The sequence below is a fragment of the Clytia hemisphaerica genome, unplaced genomic scaffold (assembly GCF_902728285.1).
Source record: "Clytia hemisphaerica strain Z4C2 unplaced genomic scaffold, Clytia hemisphaerica genome assembly, whole genome shotgun sequence".
Taxonomy (NCBI): Eukaryota; Metazoa; Cnidaria; class Hydrozoa; order Leptothecata; family Clytiidae; genus Clytia; species Clytia hemisphaerica.
Window position 1 is genome coordinate 173,582 of NW_027103905.1, and position 17,111 is coordinate 190,692.

Here is a 17,111-nt window from a genome sequence, read left to right on the forward strand (position 1 = left end):
AGTCTATTCCAATACATTTGATGTTGGTTCCAAGCAGTATTCTTCTTCTTTCTTCCCAAGAATCACCAAATCTACTCAAAAAGCACTGTTTTGCAGTGCTTCCCCAGCCAAAAATGTAAACAAAATAGCTTCCGCCTCGATTTTTGTCCCGACACGCGCATCAACTGCAGCGCAGCGAGCGGCTCCAGAATTTGGCTATGCTTTGTAAAGGGTTGTAAATTTGTATTTGTAAATTTTGAAACCCAATTTTTGTCCGCGCGCATGTTGTTTTCGTTTCGAGTGCCACCCGCGCGTATATCGGGTATTATCGGCCATAATATTTGACACAATAAAGAACTTCCCTGCGACATTTTAAAAACTGCAAGTAGTTTTTTAAGAGCCTTAACTTAGGGTTGGATCTAAGGATCCAAAAGGTTGTGAATATAGCCTTTTTAAACTCCTCCCAAATCGAATTATCTGATTAAAAATCAAAAGTCAAAGGAGTCACCCCGCAAGCCTAGTGCAGAGTTTCATCTCATCTAGGCAAAGATGAAAAAGTAAATGTGTATTTTACTCTGTAAAACCTAAAGTTAGGGAATGTCACAACAGTTCGAAATTTGTTTTCCCAATTTCAACTATTACATACTATTTGGGTCAAAAGGATTGATTTTGAACAAGGATTGGATTTGAACAAGGACTCCCTAATATCTTTAGCGTTTTGAATCGATTTTTAAAATACAAAAGGATGATAAAAGACGCGGCACAGAACAGGGGATCCTAAGTTCATAAAGTTCTTTTATTTTAATGTCTTTTCTCAAGAAAAGGCAAAAACGAAGAACAGTAAAAGGCCAAAAAGACCACCAGATGAGATTGAAGTTGATGACTTTATTATTATTTCCTCTCGACTTTTTTTTTATTGGAATTCACCAAGATTTTCACAGTGGGGAGCTGTCCTTAAGTTGAATAACAAGTTAGAAAAAACAACCAATAAAATCGATGACTAAAATTATGAATAAAAGCTTTGACCAAATAGAAAAATAAGTTTTTCTAATGAAATCATCATTTTTGATCTTCATTACTGACTAGACTGACTGACGACACTTTTCGTTTGCATTCCAATATTTTGTTTTGTGTAAAATGAAGAAGCTTGAGATTTTGTGCTTGATAATTTTTTGCTGTTTTTTTGAGTTGGTTTTTGCGAAAGGAAGTAAAGGAAAACAAAGGTTGGTTTATTTTTTTCCAGTAACTTCAATTTTTCGTGCACCCTCAGAGTTTTTGTTACCTGAAAAAGATTTTGGCAACTTTTCTAAACTTTCTCTGATAAATATAAATGTCCTTCTCTACAATAATAATCATATTTTACACACTCCTTCACCTATGCAGCACTTTAAGGAAAACTGGGCCCAAATCACGAGGTCAGGGAGACCGACACGATGAAGTCGAAGTTCGTTCGTCCAATCATGCAACAGGAGGTACCCACAATGCCGAGTAAGTACTATGTATCTGTATTATTTACTGTGTCAGTCAAAACCGTACTGGTGCTGGTTGCTAGGTAAGTCGAACTATCCAGTTTGTTTCACGATGGAAGAACAAAGAAATCCTGGTGATCACAATGTCGAACAAGTTGTCAATTGCAGATTCCTTAACAGAAGAAATTTTGGTTGATGAAGGATATATTTGGCCAAAAAATCTAAAAATCCACCAAATCTTCTTTCTGTCATAATTTCTATCACTCTAAATAAACCATTTCAATTTTACATTTAGAATGCCGGAAGCCATGATGCCACCATTGGGATATGACCCAACAGAATATGGAAGACATGGTAAAGGCCGGTCTCCACTTGTGCGCGCTACGATTGTACCTTTTGGCTTCAATCCTTTTTGCTTGGAAAAAAGAATACGTCATAAAAATGTAGCGAGCGCTTGAAAAAAAAGTTGAACACATTTCAATTTTTTTCAACTGTTACGTCAGATCGCGTCAATGGAGTTGCTTCATTTTTTTTTTGACCAATAGCGTGGAAGCTTTGCTCGAAAAAGTGAGATCGAAGCGCCCGCAAGTGGAGACCGGCCCTAAGATTTAAGAGAATAGGATCATACTCAAGATTGGACAAATTATTTAGGCAAAAACACGAAAAAGACAAACGTTAGACAGACTCTAGGTTGCTGACATCCACAACAGATTCGTGCTCCTTATACTGCCTTCGGTTTTTTAGAGGTCTGCGATGAAAACCAGGCAGACATTTGAATTTTCGCGAGTTTCACTCCTCCCAATGACAAGGTCTTATAAAGAAACTATAAGAATCAATGACTTAATCAACCAACCAAGGTCTAGTAATCAGACCAATCCATTTATCATGGTAAGATCTCAATTTCCTTCTCCTTAGGCGAGACAATGAATGTGAACATGACATTTTGGATAGAATCTGTCATCAGCATTGACCTCTCAGCTATGGTAAGTTTTCAAGATTACAATAAAACTCCGTTCACACTAAACGGATAATTCGTACCAAAGTCATAACTTCCATTAGTTTCGCAGAAGTGGAACCGCGACATTGCAAAAGTTACCATATAAAATGTCCTTTTTCATCTGTACCTATATCAAACTGCCTTAAATATAGTACACAAGTACATTTTGATACCCTCGTAAAAATACTCTCCTCAACAGCTGCCAAAGCTTTCATATTTGAATAGGAGGGAGTAAGGCGAGACCAATTAAATTTGTTGTTCTACGGGCAGATCGTTAGCAAAATATGAGTCGGTCGGTCGGTAAAATAAAAATAAGATTTTCATTAATCAAGGAAGACTTTAAGTAATATCTTCAAATAATCTTGATCGAAAATTCATCAAATTTTTCGTGCATAGAATTCATGATTCTAGATTCTTTTCAACTTTTTTTTAAGTGTAAATTTTTAAATGACTAGTATTAGAAATTTGTGGCACAGGAAATTCAATATTATTATTTTTCGTTTGCAGCAAATGCTGGGTCGGTCGCGCCTGTAGAACAACAAATTAAATTGGTCTCGCCTAAGCTCTATTCAAAGACAACCAAAGTAAAAACTGAATTGAAAACTTTTTGACGTTTGACCAATTTCTCTTTAAAGGAATACACCATCCATGCATATCTCATCCTTGAATGGGAGGACGAACGCCTGGCGAACGTACGCAACCATAGTGTGGTCTTGCGCGACCGCTCCGCAATCTTTTTGCCCGATCCTTACTGTGTCAACTGTAAAGACCCAAGCTTGAGTGGAAACAGCAATGAATTTCAATTGAGAATTCATCCCAATGGGAAAATCTATTACAGTCAGTCGTAAGTGTGAATCTTTTCAAAACAAAGAAGCTTGGATTAAAAATTAAAAATAGACACTCTTTTATACAGAAAACTCGGAATAAGTCCCTAGCCTGTAACCTGCCAATAAAGCATTCCCGTGAAACAACTCAGGCAAAAAAATAATATTTCGTTGATACAGGCTACAAATTATCAGGCTCCACCTGGCGAAAGAAGTTTTCTCTCGACCCATTGTGATTTTATTTGATTCGTTTTCAGTGTGACATTATCGCCCACGTGTCGAATGAGCTTGCGTCACTTCCCGTTCGACTGGCATCGATGCAAATTGGAGCTGTCAAGTTGTAAGTGTTTTTATACCGGGTGGCCAACAAATAATTATCACTTGAACGTTTCTGTTCCTAAATAAGGTTAAGAACAACCCTGCATCGTTTTGGAAATAATACTTGTGTGTTCGGGTGTTCTTTCCGACAAGAGATGTTAGAGGGGCACTCTTTTCATGAAAAAGTATGATTCTCAAAGATTATCTTCCGCTCTCCTATTACTTCCAAATAACGGAGACTACCATTAGAGTTTCAAAACATTCAAGTTACAAAGTCGAGCAGAAGGGTTACAATTCACAATGAACAGAGCTTGGCATTTATCTTCAAATACAGGCTAGCTATTAATAAGCTCTAAAACATGACATTCATTCTCCTTCAGATGCCCACAACGATTCTTACCTGAAGCTTCACTGGGCACGCGATCCCAACATGAAAGAGACACAACTTCAACAATTCACAGTAACAGATAACGTGCAAAAAGGGACACGTACTGGAATGTATCTCGCAGGTAAGCTCGCTAGAAATTCCTTCAAAAATCTAATAAAAATAAATGGTTATTTAGACTATCACTTGTCCGGTGCTTATCGACGAATCTCAAAAGCATTCACTCGAGGTAAATATCTAGACTGGAGTCGTTTATAATTTAATTTACAGTAATATATTTCTCAGGTCTATCGACCTCTATGAAATAATCATGCTTAACATTTTACAATTTTACAGTTGTAGGCGCACGGTGGGCCTCTTAACCAGTCGTCTTTACAATATTTCATTTTCAGTAACAGGTTTGTTATAGATCTTCTTAAAGTAGAGTTTTGTCCGAGGACTTCCTCTAACCTTATATATCCAGTTGCCATCCTTTTGTAATTCTGTTTTCTCCTTTGCCTTCCTATGCCACTCTTTGATGGTTTCGCGTTCTTTCTTCGAAAAATCGTCGGATACTCTAAATTCGTCTTTCTCTAATTTGTGGACTGATGCCAGAATATGACGTTTCTCTTCTTCGTTCTTTAGCACGACTTTCAAGGGTCGCCATCTTTTTGTTTTGAACATTTCGTCCTTCCGAGCTCCTATTCTTTCTGCGCTGACGATGTTTACCTTTAATCCCATTTGGTTTTGTACAACTTCTTCAACATAATCCTTATCACCTACACGTTGTTCTTCTAGGTCTTCATCTTTGTTCTCTCCGAGGTTGTGAACAATGATATTGTACTTTGTTAAGTTTAACCATCGTTCTTCTTCTTTCTCTTCTTTGATGAAATTCTTGATCTTTACCTCTTGTTTCTTTAGCTCATCTTTAGTAATGCTAGCGTATGTCTGTTGTTGCTTTGATTCTATATCGTGGTCTTTTTTCTTTAGCTCATCTTTAGCGATGCTAGCGTATGTCTGCTGTTGTTTGGATCCTTTAACGACATCATCTTTGTTTACAAGATCGTCGATCTTCTTCTCCAGTCTATCCAGTCTAGCGAAAACACATTGCTCATCTTGATCTTTCTCTTTACCTCCAGTATTTGTTGCCTTGTTATTGGTCGTTCTTTGTTTACTTGAACTTTGTTTACTTTACTTGGTCGTTTATAATGCGTGTAATACTAATAATACCAATACTAATAATAATAATAATAATACGGGATTTAGTTTGTATAAACGACTGGAAGAATCCGGTGTTCCAGCCTTATAGATACAGTGGCTAGCTACGCAGAAACTTGCGTAGCGAGAAAACAATTTATCAAGCAACAACAAACTCTCAAAACGAAATCAACTCAAATGAAAAACTTTCAATACACAAATCCACACATATTTTTTTCTCAAGAATTATTTTGAGAAGGAAAAAATTATAATTGCGATATTGACACTTTTCTTTTGTTTGGAGTTAGTGCACAAAGGTTTCTAGACGACTAAAATTGTTCCATTCATTACTTTTTGCTTTATTTCTACTATGTATAAATTAGTCGTCTAGCTTGCTAGACTAGTAAATATCCGAATAACAAATAAAGGGCTAAGAAAAAGGCTTTCTTAGACCAGGGATTTGTTAAGATTTAAGATTGTGAGATAAAGGACATTTTATAAGTACGAAGAAGGAGTAAGCGAATAGCTTTCTGAGACAAGGGATTATCTCTGACATTGATAAGTATGAAAATCTTTATTATCAAAACAGAACCACCTTATTTCTATCCACTGACCTTTATATACCATGGACCAAGTTTCTCAATCCCAGCCAAGCAAAATCTTTGATCGGAGTTTTTTTTTAAGTGGTTTCCTAATGGCGGGACTACTCAATAGCCGTGTAAATGCATCGAGAGCGCTAGGTCTACTTTCCCGCGAAAACTTTTAATGATGTAGCGCCGTTAGACGCTAATTTTTAACACTGCAATGGCTTCTTTACGGGTGCCAATTCAAAAAAGAATTCCGATCAAAAATGGCGGATATAGCTTGGTCCCGGGATATATAAAGGTCAGTATTACTATCCCGATTGTAGGAAACTTCACCATTATGGAGGTCACGATTGAAATCAAACGTCAGCAAGGATTTTACGTTCTCCAGGTTTACGTTCCATGTATCATCCTCGTCCTCTTATCCTGGATCATCTTCTTCATCAATCCTGATCAGATCGGCGATCGGCTGGCCATCGGGGTGACACTCATCCTGACCATGATCTTTTTATTGGGTTATGTTAACGGTTCACTACCAAAGGTGTCGTACATCAAAGCGATTGACTGGTACATGATTTGTGCTTTACTCATGATCTCCATGGCCCTTGTTGAAACAGTCTTCGTCTACTGGCATTGGATGAAATTCTCCCAAGAGAATAAAGAGGTAGGAAGCACCATTTTCACCTAAAAGAAAGTTGACTACTTTTACTTGATTTTTAAAACACACCTCACAGACCCATTGAGACTCCTTCCCACTAGAAAAATTGGTGAAAATATTTTGCCTAGTGGAAAATTATACTCTTTGTCCCCCTTGAAAATAATCAGATTAACAAATCCTCACTGCTAAATATTGTGCTATTTTTCGATCCCCCCTGAATTTTCTGGCTCGAAAACAATGGAATTAAAATCTCCCGCCATAAAAAACATGGGAATATCAACCCCTATCGAGTTTTGGTCCGTCATTTTTACCCCCCCCCCCCTAGTTGAGAAAAATCAAACAGGAAAAGACAAAGATCAGCTAAAAGTGGCAAAAGTGTAATAAATTTCTTTATTTTAGACGGTCGAAGTGATGACTACAAGTGAATGTCGTGCTTAGACAGCGTCACTTTTTGTTTGGGGTTTTTCTCAATTTGAAATTCTATTGGTTCCGTTAAAGAATCATTCGAGAGAAAAACATGATGATGAAATTTCAACATCCTCACAGCGTGTGTTATTTCCAAGAAAAAAGGGAAAAAGGGAAAATTTAAAACAGTTCAATAGTCGCTTCTTTGGTGACTTTACTTAAGGCAAATTATCAAAGGAGGATTTATCATACAAATACAAATATTTCATTGTGAGTCTTTCGAGGATATTATCCCGGGAAAGTTAGGATTAGAAAGCAAATATCTAAATAATGTGTTGATTTTTTAGTGAAAATTATTATTTTCTAAAAGAAACTGTGCATCGAAAATTATGTCTGAGAATTCTGGCTCACTGGACAAAGAATTACAACCATCCACGAGTTTGACCAACCCCGAAAATGTGTTTTTTTTGTTCCTCGAAGGTCTAAATAAAATATTTGTCAAAAATCACTGTCTGTCAAAAGCATTTCGGTGTGTTTAAAAAGGCAAAGCGTGTCGAGATATTATTGGGTCTATTAGGAACAAGCTTAAAACTCTAAAAAAATAAAACATCTTAATTGACTTCATCAGGGATTTAAAAATACAAATGGTTGAAATTGTAAAAAATAATTTTCAAATTTTTCAGGGTTGTGGGCATTCTGAAGAAGACGAAGAGAGTGATATGATAGAAAGCACCAACATCGAAGATGGTCTCATTCACAAGAAGAAGAAGTCATCTACGCATGAAGAAACCACCTTCTACCCTCCACTCGCAAACACTGAAGAAACCATTCAAGCTGGTTCTCACACTAACAACACGAATCATTTCTCAATGACAGTGCGTCGACGCTTGTTCGCAGTCAATGCCTTCAAACAAAATGGCGACATCAAAAAGCGGTTGTCGGCGAATATTAAGAGACCGGATATCTCTAAAAAATTGGATCAAGTCTCAAGAGTACTTTTTCCACTGATGTTTGCTTTTTATAACGTCGGATATTTTATTCGTTACATGACAAACAAAGGCTTTTTCACTGAAACCATGTAAACAATTCACGAAAACCTTGTAGCCCATATTATATTATTGCACTTAATATATTTAAATTTATAATTGTAAGGTTTTAAATTCGACCTCCCTAAAAATATTTTTATTTTCCGTTTATTTACATGTAGCAAATACTTTCAAAGTTTACCAAATACAAATTCCTTACTGATTTATACATATGCAACGAGGATTGTTTCAGATGGGTACCCGGTTCCGTGAATCCGTCAGTTTTTCTTTGAATTCCGAAATACCGACCGATTTTGCTAAATTCCGTTTTTCCGGACTTAGAGAACCAATTTTTCCTCTCTCATATAGGATCTAATTTCCGAACTTCTGTACAAACTTTCGTCGAATTTCACCACTCCGTCCGAAAAAGGCCCGATTCCACTTCTCCATTAGCCATGAAACCTCCATCTAGAACTTCGAAGAAAAAGCAAGGCCTTAAAGCAAGCCCTTAATGCTTGGTACCGTTGAGAAGCTCTTTCTTTTCTGAATCAGGTCCCGATTCGTCCTCACTGACGATATCGCCACTGACGGCCTAAAAAACATCCCCTTCTCACAGACCCACTGGAGAAATTGGCCAAAATATCGTCCCCAGTGGAAAATTATACTCTAATTTCTGTCCTCGCTGAAAATAATCAGATTAACCAAACACCACTGCAAAATATGTTTTTTTCCATCCCCATTAAATTTTCCTGTTCGAAAACAATGAAATTCAAATCCCCGACCATAAAAAAATGGGAACATCGATCCCCATCGAGGTTTTGGTCCGTTATTTTTACCCCCACTGGCTGAAAACATCCTTCCGTGTCTGTGAGAAGTGGGGTGTAATAAAGACATGCACAAACGGAATTCTGGGTTAAGTTTGCGTAAGATAAAGCAAATACATGATGTTCTTGGCTTTAACCCACTGACCTTTATATATCCAGGACCAAGTTTCTCAATCCCGGCAAAGCAAAATCTTTGATCGGAGTTTTTTGAAAGGTAGTTCCCTAATGGCGGCACCACTCAATAGCGGTGTAAATGTATCGAGAGCGCTAGGTCTACTTTCCCTTAAATATTTTTGTTGATGTAGCGGCGTTAGACGTTAATTTTTAACATTGCATTGGCTTCTTCTCGAGTACCAATTCAAAAAAAACTCCAATCAAAGATGGCGGATAAAGCTTGGCCTAGGGATAAAAAAAGGTCATTGCTTGAACCCCACCCCAAGATATCTTTCAGAAATTCAAGCGTGCAAGAGGTGAAGTAAGAAGAAGCTTCTATAAACAGCATCCTTGAGTTACCATAGCTTGTGAGTAACAAACTATTTATTTGTCACAAAAGACATGCGTTGTGAAATATCGTAATTACTCTGCGGTATGGTGGTTCAGACACGCCAAGATTGTTGAGAAAAGGAACATTTCGATTTCTCATGTAGGATTGTCTAATAATTTAGCCCTCTGTTTATCCATTTCTCTGGCAACGTAAATGTTTTTCCTGTGACTAATTACAAAGGTTTCAGGGCCACGGCAGATCCTCTTTATTAACTATGAATATTGTCCGAAATTAAATTATTATTATGCGATTGGTGGCAGAAAGTAATTTTTCACCGCAAAGGTTCCTTGTCCAATTAATTGACCAATTATAAAAACCTTAAAAACTTGATAGAAGCCACCTAAAAATAACTTTGTAACTTAATGTTAAGGGCGACAAACAAGTAATTTAAGCAAGCAACCATTTAAGCGGTTATTGTTGATATCCCGTTAATATGTTGGAATATAATTTAGTTTGGCGCTGCAACTAGGTAACACACCAAAATATTGGTCACCCATATAACTTCCTCAACCTGTGAAAGTCGTCTCATGTGAAAAACTACCCGGAAATTGATAATATCCTGTCAACGTTTATCTGATTGGTCAACAAGGATGGCGTTCACTATATACGGTGAAATCGCATTTGAACTAAACTAAAGGATCAACCCGATCAACCATTTTGATTGAGGATTTCTGGTTCATTTCTGAAAGCTGTACTACCTTTCAGATTATTTCCTTTTGACGTTGTTTCTCTTCTATAAATAGACCGAAAGAACGGGTATCAATGTTACAGCAGCGTTCTGATTGGTTTATCGGGAAAACCCTGTCTTTTTATTGGTTAATTAAAATATTAGAACGAATCTATCTAATCGGTTTCTAGCTTTCTCTTCCCTCTGCCTTACAAAGTATTACTTTAATGATACAAACAGACGCACGAATAAACACTGTGTACCTTATTAAAAAGTCTAAAACACTCAACACCGCACCATCAATATATTTCAACAACCAGAGGGAAGGTGCCTCATATCAAGACTTAACCACATGCAGTGGGTAGATCATCAGCCACACAAAATCATCGCAATACTAAAATACACCACAAGAATAGTTCCCTCCACGGAACAGACTGATCAACTTCCTCCAAAAGACGTTTTTAGATTTTGATATTTGGTCATCCTTACCCTTTATGAGCACAAAATAAAAAACCGAACCCTTTTTTGCTCAAAAGTTCATTCTTTTAAGGATATGGAAATATTGCGGATATTTACATTGAATTTGACTTTGAAAACGTCCATTTCTTAATAATTGCAACCCATTTTCAGTCAATTCCGTGTATTCCAGGCTTTATTTACGTTACTAATAGACGCGAGAGAATAATTGGATTATCAAAGCAGAGTGGGAGAAAATATTTATGTTTTAAGCAATGTTCTTTTTTCGTAAAGACCTTTGATTTATGAAATAATTTGAAATCGAATATTGGTAAAAATAAAGCAAAAAAAAAGAAATTCTATTTCAAATAGGAAAATGATCTCTACACGATGATTTTTTCGTGAAAAACTTCAGATCTGCGACCTTTGGACCTAATGACAAAATGATTCTTAAATAAATAATTCAGGAGTCGCCCCTAAGCCCCAGGCGATCTAAGAAAATCGGGGGAGAGTTATGAAGATTCGCACCTTTGTGCAAAGTTTTTATTTTTCAGTATTTCACACACTTTCGAAAAACGTGGCAACATACATGGCAGATAGGAGAATTAACAAGCACTAAACAACAAACAATTTCAGTAAAGGACAAACAAAGTCGTTAAGAAAAAACATTACAATGACTTCCCAACAAGAAGCAGGCTGAAGAAGGAAGTTAACAACCTCTCTCTCTCTCCCTCTCTGTTTGTTCAATATAATGTCTGGTTGGAAACAAATATTCTGTGAACCAAGAAACTTGTTGTATAATGAGTTCCTTATTTACAATATAAACCATGGCTGTTTTCCTAAATTTATGTTAAAATATATTTAACAATATATTCGTTTTCATGACAATTAAAACATTAGTGCAACTTTATTTTAAACATCCCGATAAGTTGCTCCTAAGTTTCCAAAACAACTCTTGGTTTTAGAATGATTAAGTATTTAGCAAAATGGTTTAATTATGAAAGCTAAAAAGGGTACGAAGGTGCACCACTTGACAGGGTACCTTTATTATCTTGGGTGATATTTTTTAGAGATTTTGAAGAAAAAAAAAACAAAAAAGTGTCACGTGACTCTCTACTTACACCCGATCAGGGTAATTTTCGAAAAAAGCTCTACTTTAAGTTGCTAGCACTGACCTTTATATATCCCTGAACTAAGCTATATCCGTCACCTTTAATCGAAGTTTTTTTGAAAGCTGGTACCCACAAAGAAGCCATTGTAGTGTTTGAAACTTTGCCTAATGACAAACGGTGCTACATCATTAGCATACAAGCGAAACTAGATCTAGCGCTCTCTCCGCGGGTACCAATTTCAAAAAATCTCCAATCATAATATTTTGCTTGGGCGGCATTGAGTAACTTGGTCCAGGAATATAAAAGGTACTAGTTACAAGAAATATCTTTGTAACGATAAAATTCATTAATAAAAGAGAAACTCATTAAGACTGAAACAAAAAATCAGTGCAAGTTGAAAGCAAAAAGGTTTGACAGTTGACACGGCTGTTGAAAAAATAGCAATTACTCATAACTCAAACACTTTCAATTAAATCAAAAAGAATATCTTAAGTGATATTAAAAAACAGTTTTGAAAATTACTTTTCAAGCAGGGTTGTACCCATTCTTAAGCCAATATTAATTTGGGTTTTAATTTCAAAGCAATTTTGTTGTTACCACAAGAATCGCAAGGTTCATTGCTATAAAAATCTCGTTATCTGTCCAAAAGAATTCATCAACAGTCAGGTTTTAATTGATCTCATTATTAAAGGCCGGTGTCCACTTGCGCGCGCTGCGATCGCAACTTTAGCTTCAATCATTTTTGCTTGGAGAAAAGATTACGTCATAAAAACGCAGCGCGCGCTTGGAAAAAAAGTTGAATGTATTTCAACTTTTTTTTCAAGCGCGCGATCGTTACGTCATATCGCACCAATGGAGTTGCTTCATTTTTCTTTTAACCAATAGCGTGGAAGCTTTGGTCGAAGAAGAGCGATCGCAGCGCGCGCAAGTGGAGACCGGCCTTAAAAGCCCTGGAACCCACAAATTGTTGGCACAATGCCCAAATGCATGGATGGGGATTTGCAAGCATGGTGTGATTTAGATAGATAAAAATCTCCTCTCAATAATCATATGGACTCTTTTGAAAATAAGTCATTAGACGAAAAATTGAACAATGATGGGAAAATAAAACATTTTTTCCGAAGCGAACTGACAAGAAACGATCTCAAAAATTAAAACAATAAAAACCAAAGACTTTTAATAATCGTATTTTTACTGCCGTGTAAAGCACATGCCGAAATCATATTCCGACCTGTGCCGACCAATCCCGATTTTATTCAGCGCGCAATTAACGCAGAGAAAAGTAACCATGACGACAATTCAAGATCTTGGATTAAGTTCAAAGTTTATAACTTTATTCAGGCCGTTGAAAACACAACTCAAAAATGTCATCAAAGATGAGAAGATTTCTTTAGAAAGAAACTCATCTCAATTAGTAAACCATACGATTCCGAGGTAATCGTCAGTAAATAATCATTAGTAAATCATAGTTTTTTTAGAAAAAGGGAAAATAACTTTTATATTTTTGTAAACATTCGAAAACCTCCTGTTTTTCCTTTGTTTAAAAAGAAAACATTGCAGTGTAATTTTCTTTGTAACGTAAAATTTCTTTGTTCTTTTTTATATTGAAGAAAAAAAATGTCTTTGTTTTTTATTATATAGCAAAAAAAAGTCTCTGACACAGGACTTGGGAGAGAAAAGAATAAGGGGACAAAAGTGTCCCCCCGCCGAAGAGTGCAAAAAGTGGTAATAGTGCAATTAACGATTAATCGCACTCCTCTAAACCAATCAGATTCGAGTAATTTTGCACGGCTGACGATTACACTTGGGAATTCGTCAGTAGTAAACATGTATACTGATACAATATGCTAGACATTAATTTGGTAATATTTTGCTCTTCATCTTTGATTCTTTACAGTGATTAGATTGACACATGCGCGATAAAATTTCTTTAAGTGGTCGTCAGAGGTTGATATGTTCTTTGAAAACTCAACCTCTTATACTCAGGGTATATTTCACTGATACAGGGTTTCGTTGTGTTATGTTGAGGGGATGAAAACTTCACAGCACGCATGTTTTGAAAATGTAAACATTTTCTTTTGTTTTTGAAAAATCTAACACCAAGGTTGAATTTCTGGACAAATAAAATCTCGGCCATGACATAATTTAATAGGATTAATTTTCGCGGAGATTAAATTTCGCACTTGACCTCATCTCAAATTTCTATTGGGACTTATGTTCGCGGATGACAGCCAACCATTAATCTCCGCGAAAATTAATCACATTAAAATAGTTGTAAAACTTTATTCCTCAGGTAAAAACAAAACAGAAGAGTCAGGTCAGTCTAGTCGGGAGTTGTGCTTTAAAATGTTTGAAATGTTCAGAAGATATACACGTCAATCACGTTCCGGACATTAAGAATCTAGACCGAAGGAAAATAAGGAAGTGTAACAAGTATCAAAGGTACTTTCTTAGTGGAAGGAACCATCAAGCTATTTCGAGTGTTTTTCTGTTATAGCGTGTTTGTCGACAAGGGGAAGGGAAGGGTTAAGATTAATGTGTTTTCATTTAGTTTGATAAAAGAGAAATTAGTGGTTATGAAATTTGATGAAATCGAAATTAAAATTCAAAAAACTTAATCAAAGGTTTAAACTTTAAAGAACATTTTCAGAAATCAAGGACTTTTGCAGTCTTAGAACATTCTAAAACAATATTCCCGAATAATATTCCGTATCTGAGAGAGAATACCGAGTTTATGTATCGGAGGATATCGAGCGCGACGGTAAGTGAAATGATACAAAATAAAGTCGATAGTTCATGTACGGCTCTATATCGCCTAAATCATATTAGGTGTTTTGTCCTCCGAAGGCTTGAAATGACTTAATCAATCACATTTCTAGATGATGTCAATAACTATTCCAAAAAATTTATCTGATTATTTGGCATGTTTTTCCTTGTAGTTCTAAGACAACAAAAATATTTTTAGTGCTGTTTTTGGCAACACAATTATTATTCACGTAACGTTTTGTTGATAAAACCATATTTGACACACCCCCATTATACATGATTTGACAGACAATTTTATACCGATTGTATTTTAATGAGTTCAATTCTAATTTGTGACAAAAACCGGCAACAAAAATCGAAACGTGCAATCAGATGCAATCAAGATGCATTCTCTAAACGTCACATTACAGCATCTTATAATGGAGAGCACAAGGCGGGGGAGAGCTCTTTCCTTCCTTTTATGTGAGTAATAAACCCTCTAACACTCTCCCACATAGAGAATAGTGCAGAAAGCTGCTCTACTTTGGCTAATTTTCCACCTGTCAAAAAGGGCAATTTATGATTTCTTTAACAAAAATCCTTTTTGATTTCAAAAACACAAACAGGACGAACCAATCAGGCTTACTTCAAACAATCACCGCTATTTATTTTTCAGAAATTCATAGGAAGATATTTTGAAGAGGTCAGTCATGTCTGAGTGATAACGTACTTAAGTGCATAGAGCATACACCTTTTCGACCGTAGTCGCGCGGTCAGGCGCGTTCCACTTAATCATTTAAGCATCCCCCTAAACTCGATCCAATCTTTTTGACACATTTCTCTATTGTCTATAGGTGCGAAGAAAGGACTTGGACGGTTTTAGTGAGATAAAGCGGACACAAAATGCCCGCGCGGCAATTGGCAGCTACAGTCGAAAAGGTGTCTTAAGCTGCATTTTTCCAAATTTATTTCCAAATATGGTCGAAACAGCTGTCGAAAAAGATGATGCTTCTCTGTTTATTACTCGTAATTTGAAAGAAAGATGTGCAAGCGCTATCAGAGCGATCCAGGAAAAGAAGTTATTATTCTCAATGAACCTCCTTCCAATACATAACTATAAAAAACTTCCTTAATTACGACTTAAACTACAATCGTCCACAAAATATTTGAGACAAAGGGGAGTTCCCGGTGTAATTTTGAATACCACAATTGATTTTTAAGCGCCTTAAACTACAGTTGGAAAGTAGAGTTTTAACTCTGAGTTTTAACATGAGACTTAAGACATGATTTAAAAGCTCAAATTTGTTCGAATAAGGCTTGAGTTATAGCTTAGAAGCCACCAAACCCCTCAAAAATCGAAATATTCAATGAAAGAAAGTGGAAGTGCTAAAATAGCAATTCTGGCCCGAACTTTGAATTCTGAAAAACGTTAAAATACACTAAAATCTCAATATATTTCGACGATGATTGTAGATATGAGCCCTCCGAATGCATTCGAGATGGGACCTACCCACGAAGGAGTAAGAGTCACGGCGCTGACAGACACTGCGACTTGATAGACGCAAGCTGACAAGGGGGGGGTACTAGGTTTGTTAATTATGTTCCAAAAGAAACTGCATCAAAAATTATGTCTGAGAATTCTGACTCACTGGACAAAGAATTTCAACCACCCAGGAGTTTGACCAACCCCGAAAATGTATTTCCTCGAAGGTCTAAATAAACTAAACCCCCGGACAATTCATCATCACCCCGGACAATACATCATCACACTCGTGCGCAAACTTTTTCTGGAACAGCCATAAATCATGGCCTGCCAAAAGAATTTCGGTGTGTTTAAAAAAGCAAAGCGTGTCGAGATATTATTGGGTCTATTAGGAAAAAGCTTAAAACTCAAAAGAAATAGAACATCTTTGACTTGATCAGAAATTCATGTCAATACAAATGGTTATAATTGTAAAAAATAATTTTCCAATTTCTCAGGGTTGTGAGCATTCTGAAGAAGACGAGGAAAGCGATATGATAGAAAGCACCAACATCGAAGATGGTCTCATTCACAAGAAGAAGAAGTCATCTACGCATGAAGAAACCACCTTCTATCCTCCACTCGCAAACACTGAAGAAACCATTCAAGCTGGTTCTCACACTAACAACACGAATCATTTCTCAATGACAGTGCGTCGACGCTTGTTCGCAGTCAATGCCTTCAAACAAAATGGCGACATCAAGAAGCGGTTGTCGGCGAATATTAAGAGACCGGACATTTCTAAAAAATTGGATCAAGTCTCAAGAGTACTTTTTCCATTGATGTTTGCTTTTTATAACGTCGGATATTTTATTCGGTATATGACAAACAAAGGCTTTTTCACTGAAACCATGTAAATAAAACACGAAAACATTGTAGCTCATATTATTGCACTTAATGTATTTAAATTTGTAACTGGAAGGTTTTAAATTCGACCTCCCTAAAATTATTTTCCGTTTATTTACATGTAGCAAATACTTTCAAAGTTTACCTAACGCAAATTCCTTACTGATTTGTGCATATTCAAGGGGGTGGTTTCAGAGGGGTACACGATCCGGTCGTTCCGTCAGTTTTTTCCTTAAATTCCAAAAGACTGACCGTTTTTTTCTAAATTCCGTTTTTCCAGACTTAAAAGAACCAATTTTTCCTCTCAATAGGACCTAACTTCCAAACTTCTGTCCAAACCTTCGTCGAAATCCGCCACTCTGTCCGAAAAAAAAACACGATTCCGCTCCTCCATTAACCGTGAAACCCCCCTCTAGAATTTTCAGAGCAAGCCCTTAATGCTTGGTACCCTTGTGAAGCTCTTCCTTTTCTGAATCAGGTCCCGATTCGTCCTCACTGACGATATCGTCACTGACAGCCAAAAAAACATCCCCTTCTCACAGACCCACTGGAGAAATTGGCCAAAATATCGTCCC

The 17,111-nt window shown here is 36.5% G+C and overlaps 1 protein-coding gene across 1 annotated transcript; it reads left to right on the forward strand.

Moving 5' to 3' along the window:
• Positions 1-915: 915 nt before the first annotated feature.
• On the forward strand, positions 916-16,674 carry LOC136808980 (glycine receptor subunit alpha-2-like). The gene is made up of 9 exons (XM_067065553.1): positions 916-1,202; positions 1,363-1,467; positions 1,744-1,802; positions 2,364-2,431; positions 3,081-3,289; positions 3,527-3,609; positions 3,968-4,096; positions 6,059-6,396; positions 16,149-16,674. Exons 1-9 carry the CDS (start codon positions 1,117-1,119, stop codon positions 16,545-16,547), a joined length of 1,476 nt encoding a protein of 491 aa, XP_066921654.1. The 5' UTR covers positions 916-1,116; the 3' UTR covers positions 16,548-16,674.
• Positions 16,675-17,111: the final 437 nt, after the last annotated feature.